Source organism: Phaethon aethereus (assembly GCF_964289735.1).
Source record: "Phaethon aethereus genome assembly, chromosome: 11".
In the NCBI taxonomy this organism is placed as follows: domain Eukaryota; kingdom Metazoa; phylum Chordata; class Aves; order Phaethontiformes; family Phaethontidae; genus Phaethon; species Phaethon aethereus.
In genome coordinates, this window is record NC_138587.1 from 24735398 (window position 1) to 24742416 (window position 7019).

At 46.3% G+C, this 7019-nt stretch overlaps 1 protein-coding gene across 1 annotated transcript; it reads right to left on the bottom strand.

The window, feature by feature from the left end:
- Positions 1–273: 273 nt before the first annotated feature.
- On the bottom strand, positions 274–6740 carry LOC309408823 (serine/threonine-protein kinase PAK 3-like; the record flags this gene model as incomplete). Its single annotated transcript, XM_082004798.1, has 7 exons — positions 274–363; positions 1312–1449; positions 1792–1988; positions 2426–2525; positions 3378–3495; positions 4346–4458; positions 6692–6740. Coding segments are annotated over 7 exons (805 nt in total), but the record flags the coding sequence as incomplete, so codon positions are not given.
- Positions 6741–7019: the final 279 nt, after the last annotated feature.

Sequence of the window (7019 nt, forward strand, 5' to 3'; positions counted from 1 at the left end):
TGGAAATGGCTGAGGCAGGCAAGCATTTTTGGTTGGTACGTCTCTGTCTTAAGCCCTGTTTCGTCTTTAAAATAAATGCAGGAGCCAGAAAGCAGGAAGTAGAGAAATGATAATTTTTTACTCCTTGAGGGACTGGCTTGTTCTCCCTCCTACCACCAGGACTGTGACCGCTGTTTCTTCATCCATCCATCTGTCCCGCAGCACAAGCATTGAGGTTTTATTTTGTTCTCAGTCCTGCTCTGAGCTGGCATGGGTGAAAGCCAGCCTGAAGCGCTAGCGGCTGCAGTTCTTAATCACTTCCTTTGCTGCAGCAATCAGAGGCGTCAGGCTGGAGAGAGGCTTGGCTAGCTTTAAAAATGGATGCTGTCCAAAGGGAAAAAAGAAATGAACCATGACTTTCCAAACTCAGGTACTCACAGGCTCAAGCAGTATTTCTCTGGTTATGGGGAATACGCAGAAATAGGACTGAGGGGACCATCTGCACCTGCGTCTTCGTGCCCAGTACCTTGCTATCACAGGCAAACTTGGCCCAAAATCCTATTAATCCCTTTATCAAGGTGTCATCAGCGCGCTGGGATTTTTGCCCTGCCAGCACTCTGGGAAACCACAGAGCTACAGGTTTTCAGCACCAAGACAAGAGCAGGGAGACAGGTGACAGAGGACTCAGCTCTGGGTTGCAGTGAGAGCAGTGGCTACCATCCCATTTGCCACTATGTACAACCGAATATACCACCAAAATTCAAAACAGGGCCACGAAAACGATCAGAGGGATGGAACCCCTCTCCTATGAGGACAGGCCCAGAGAGTTGGGCTTGTTCAGCCTGGAGAAGAGGAGGCTCCGCGGAGACCTTTTTGCAGCCTTCGAGTACTTAAAGGGGGCTTCTAAGAAAGATGGGGACAGACTTTTTAGCAGGGCCTCTTGCAACAGGACAAGGCGTAACGGTTCTAAACTGCAAGAGGGCAGATTCAGGCTGGATCTAAGGAAGACATTTTTTGCAGTGAGGTAGTGAAACACTGGCCCAGGTTGCCCAGAGAGGTAGATGCCCCATCCCTGGGAACATTCCAGGTCAGGCTTCTGATCAACCTGCTCGAGTTGAAGATGTCCCTGCTCACTGCAGGGGGCTTGGACTAGACAACCTTTAAAGATCCCTTCCAACTCAAACCATTCTATGATTCCACTTATTTTTCCTTTGAAAAGCACCAAGACTGGAGACCAATATGAGGGGGTTCCGTCTCATGCCTTCGAGTTTAGCTGATGAGAAAAGCATTACACAGTACAGCTGTTTCACTTGCAGCCCCTTCCCATTTTACCTGCAGAAGTTCCTTGGCAGACCCTCGCCTGTCCACATCCACCTCCAGGCAGCAGCTCAGAAAGTCACGAAACACCGCGGACAGTTGCTCGGGGTTCTGCAGCTCTGGTGTGCCATTCGTAGCTATCTGAAGCAGTGCCTAGAAAAAAGGGAACACGAGACTCCACCTGTTTCCTTCCACCTGCACCGTACTGTATACATGCGTATGTATACGCATAGAGCAACATTCATTTCCTCCTGAATTCCTGCATCCTATCAGGAATTAACTGTGCAGCATTGAGCTTTGTTTCAGCTCTCAGTCATGAGGTGTTATCTTGGTAGACATTCCTCCACTATGACACGCTCCTTTGGTGGAAGAACTGGTCATTTCATTGTAAGGAATTGGGACAAAACTGCAAACTTCAAAACATCAAAATACATTAGTTTACTACAAGTATCAGTGCTAGAAAGACGGTAGTACCTGGTTTTATTTGCACCTTACCCTGGCAGGAGTTGTGTTATAGTAAGGAGGTTCTCCTTCTGCCATTTCAATTGCCATGATCCCAAGCGACCAGATGTCCACTTTGGGGCCGTACGCGTTTCCTGACAACACTTCTGGTGCCATCCAGTAAGGAGACCCGACCATCGAGCTCCGTTGACTCTGCTCAGGGGTGATCTGAGCACACAAGCCAAAATCAGCTGAGGAGAAAAACAAGTATTGTTACAGACAGCTTGACTTAGGAAACCAAGCAAAAGAGATCCCTACCAGATGCCTCAGAAGGCGTTGTTGAATCTCTCTGGAAAAGCGGCCGTGCTCTGTTTAGTCAGTGCTCTAGCCAGGGAAATACTGAATTGGCCACTTAACATCCCCCTCGAGTTTCATGTACTGGCTTCTATTTACTTGAAGCTTTAGATTATGCTTTATTATTGTCCCTTCTAGAAGGGACACGCACAAAACAAACTCACTCTCTACAACTTTTTCCTTTCTGTACCTCTCTGGACATTGGCACTGTGCTCTTCACTTGCAGCCGTGGTCACTGCACTACCACGGGCATCACTTTTGGATAACGGGCAGTCAGTCAAAAGCAGCCCCACACCACATCCTGGGAACACTGCACCTGACCAAGAATACCTACTCAGTTTGACAGATCCATCCATGCCAAGGAGAATATTGTCGCTTTTGATGTCTCTGTGGATCACTTGGTTGGAATGAAGGCAATTCAGTGCTTGCAGGCACTCATAGGTAAAAAAGAAACATGAGGGTAAAACTTTCATCACACACGAAAAGAAATGGCTCTAAAAGATTAAATTTCTAGTTGAAGTGGGAGTAATGGCAGAATATTGTGCTGTCAAGAGGAAGAGCTTGCTGCTTCAACACGGAGTAATAACTTTCTACTCGAAGGCATATTATTGAATATAATTCCCATATTGAAAGGGAAATGTCAATTCTTGTCACAGACTATCCCCTGAAAGCACACGCGGAATGACTGCTGCTGCAGGGAGTGCGCTATCTCCACCCATATGACAAACTACTTTTGAGAAAAACCAAAAAGTGCCTTCCTTCGGTACCAAGTAGATCACTTTCGGGTCGGAGGTTGCATGACAAAGATTTTATTGCTAGGCTTGACAGCAGATCGGGAAATAGCGTGTCAGTCATTTTTCAGAAGCAAACACCACTTTGGGCGGAATGCTGTCCTTCTGAGCCAAGGCCTGTGATAAAGGAGCCTCCATTTTTCTTTGCTGTTAGTTTGAAATTCTGCCACCAGCATGTTTGCTTTTACAGGCAAGGAATACAGTACAGACGTGCTCAAGGCAAACGTTGAGAGAGGCAAAGTTGAGAAGAGTAAAACTGAAAAAAAAAGAGAGAGTACAATAACAGCACGGAAGAGTAAAACAACAGAGTGTAATAAGTGCAGTGATACTGGCAGGCACTCATTAGCGATATTGGCACTTAAGATGCTCTTTCTTCTCCTTATCATCAAAGCAACACAGAAACAAAGCTCTGATCATGAAATCTCTCGTGCTCTTACCACCTGTTTAGAAGTACCATCCTGTCCCAGTAATCGAAGCACAGGCGGGATCCCTTACCTCCCTACAGACAGCTGCTATCTGTCCTTCATCCATACATTTCTCCACAACAACATGGTTTAAAGAGCCGCCAGCCAGGTATTCCATAACCACCCAGAGTGCATCACCGACTAGGTAGCTGAAAGAAGAAAGCAATGGCACTGAGATGAATGTGCACAGCTAAATTACCTCAGGAAAAAGGCTACAGCTGATTTTTGTCTCCAGGTCGTTCTTACATGAGGACAAGACAACATGAACAGACATTCCCTCTAGGCTATAGACTACTTAGAATCTGTGCGGTCTAAGTGAGAGAGGCCCATAAGTGAACAATGAGACGTCCGAGCTGGCAAGCAAGTGAAAAATGCAGTTCAGTAATGGCCAAGATAAATCCTGGACCAGGACATATCCCGTCCTCTGGTTCATCGTCTTAACACGTACATTCCATGATCAGCTCCAGGAACAAGGCAACACAACTTCCACAGTTGTCCATGGTAGGAGGGCGTGTACCACTGAGGATGGAAATTGGCCAACGGTTTGGAAAACCTGACATGAAATACGTCCCAGAACAGGAAAAACCATTTAAAAAGTGGCAAATTACATGTTTCTGGAAACGAGAACCTCGCCTTCCTCACATCCACAGCAACGGAAAATAGCGGGAACAGCCGAAAGGAAATAGTTTTGATGAGGATTTATCAGCACTTAGGATAAGACACAGAAAAGATGATTAACTTAAAAAACCACAAAACCAATCAAGCCAACAACAAAACAACATGGAGGTAGGCTGATATGGCTGGTCCAGCTCTTTGAAAACAGTCTTAAACAATATATGCCAGAAAAGATTAATGCAGACAAAATGCAATCTCCTCCCACACGCTGGCTATGAGTAGATAAACAGAGGCCAATTTTCTGCCAGCGACCAAAGGTTTTTTTAAATCTTTGGCTCGCAGCATGTAAATGAACATTCACGTGATAACACCAGAACTACTCACCTGTCTAAATAGTTAACAATATTGGAGTTCTTGTTTTCCCTCATGACGAGGATTTCAGTAACAACTTGTTCCAATTTGGGCTCTTGTTGGAGATGAATTTGCTTTATGGCCACCTGAAACAACAGGGAAAACCATTACCTTGAGTAGTCTCTTGCACGAGATCAGAATGAACATGCAGCCAGCGTTTTTGGAACGACATAGCAGAGCTGTGCCCAACTGTCTTGTTCTGAGCCCAAAGAGCTCAGTAACTTACATTACAACGTCCGCTTTCTCTGCTAGCCTGGGTGCTGGTTACAGGACACACGGCCATATACATTTGGTCGTGTAAAATCTGTACAAATGGCCTTTAAACTATCAACCACGCATCTCTAACAGCACTCTCTGGAGTGACATTCTTCTTAAATGGTCTTCGTTTACGACCACTGTTATTGCTCATGCACATTTTGCAAGCAGGAAGTGATTTTGTTACTGTGAAAATACATAAAAACAGCTGCTAATGCTTTAGTAATTCTAGGATTTGTGATCATTATTTCAGCAACTGCTGTTATTCTTGACTTGACTGCATAATGGAGAGAAAAGAGACGTACTTTGCATATAAAACGCCGTACTAAAAAAACATTAAGGTTACACACACACAAAAAATACATCCCTAGCACTTCCTAACTTCTTGAATTATGATTTTGCAACTCGAAAGACACATTCCTTAACGCAGTTTAGATTGGCAATTATTTTGTGGGTATCAAATAAAAGAATCCATTCTAGGGCATTTTATGGATACAGCCCAGGTTCTAGGCAGGGCTTAGGGCTTTTAGATCCCTTATAGACCTCAACCTAAGAGCCGTTATAAAGTGCCTCTGTCTAGTCCTGCTCTTGACATGGCACGAAAGGGACCACCCCTCCGCTCTCATTGCTGGGTTTCTAGCCACATTTTCAGGCAGGGTTTGTACAGATGCAAGAACTCTTGCCTTGGACAAGGGAAGGAACGTGAAGAGGCCACTTGAAATCGTCCACTACAGGGACTGTCAAAGCTAATGCCGCTTTCCTTCAAGATTTCTTTCTCACCCTCTGGCCCCCACTTACCCACGAGCACTTCATGGGCTGTAACGGGCTGTCACTGACACCAGACCTAAACACGACTGTTTGGTTTAGGAGAGATCTTTGCTCTTGAAATACGTCTTCTCATCTGTCAGTGTGTGTGTGTCAACCAGCTTCAGTCTGACTAAGCCAATGCCGCGGCCTAAGCGTGATCTCTCTTTAATTAGGTCTGGCATTATGCTTTGAAGAGGAAACACATGCTGGATCAAATGCTAAGGAGTGTTACTGCCTGAACCTGCGATGAGGATAAACTGGGACGGAAGGATGGCAGCCTCCATCAGCTACTTGACGCATTCATGTATTTCGTAAGGAAGACAGAGCGAGTGTGGCCGCCTCTGCAAGATACCGCTTCCCTCCTGGCATTCTTTCGAGTAGTCAATAAGGACAAAGTCTGTGTGAAATTAAGCGACGTAATGAAGCGCTCTCTTCCTCACAGCACTAGGGGGATCTGTGAGCACCCCTTGGGTTCTCCCGATGCCTCTCATTACGACAGATCTTTCGATTTTACTATGTGTATTGCTAACGAAACTATGGCCAGGTGCACAGGCAGATTTCATGCTGTCAATGGACAGAGTGCAACTGTAGAGACAGACCAACACTCTCTGTAGCAGCACAACTTCATGCACACTAGGGAACAGAGCGAGGACAATTTCTAAACCAACACAGTGACGCTGGCAATAAAAATGCTATTGTTTTCATCTGGCCCAAAAGCTTGCTGGGATTTCTTTGCAGGTTTCTCTCCATTACGATACCCATTCAGGGATGATGTAACATGGTTCCAGGCTGGGACCAAGAATGCTGTGGAGAGCAGCAGCCTGCTCTGAAGACAGAGTAAGTAGAAAAGTAATTCCCTTGCAATTGGCCTGAAAAGCTACGGGGGAAGCATCAGCCCAAGCGCAGAGTGCACCAAGGCTCTTCCTGATTCCAGGGGGACCAGGACCTCCCTGCAGGAATTCGCAGGCACCTTTTCAAGCATTAAGCAACACCTCAGTGCAACAGTTGCTGGAAAGTGGATGGCCACAGTGAGTGTTCAGTTACGGAGGCACAGAACCACGTTGCCCTTAAAGAGCTTTCCCCGAAAGGCTTGAAGACAGCAGAGGATGTATTTTGCCAGCTGACACTCGCCTGTGCTTCAGAGGAACAGCCTTGACAGCAAAGATCTACTGGCCACCCAAAAGCCCCATCCACCCTTCACACCAGAGGGGAGAGCACTAAAGACCTGCAAACTCTGCTGGGACTGTTGACACTTACCTCTTGTCCTGTGGCGATGTCGATGGCCATGTAAACAGTTCCAGACGCCCTAGAAACAAAACAGCAGCGAAGAAAGGAGCGCTTTAGTCCCCATGAGTGAAAGCAAGCCCAGACAGGAGATCTCTGCTGCCTGTAGGGTTTATAAAACATCTTTTGTTCATCCACTCCTTCAGCCAGCAGCGCACAGCGCAGCAGCCCACCAGCCCTCTGCCACGCAGAGTATCCAAGAGAAAACTTATGTCCAACATGAAGAAAAGGGGATGTCCAACATGAGGAAAGGATCCAGACACAGCTTTCTCCAGCATGCAGGCAAACTATTCTCCAGCCA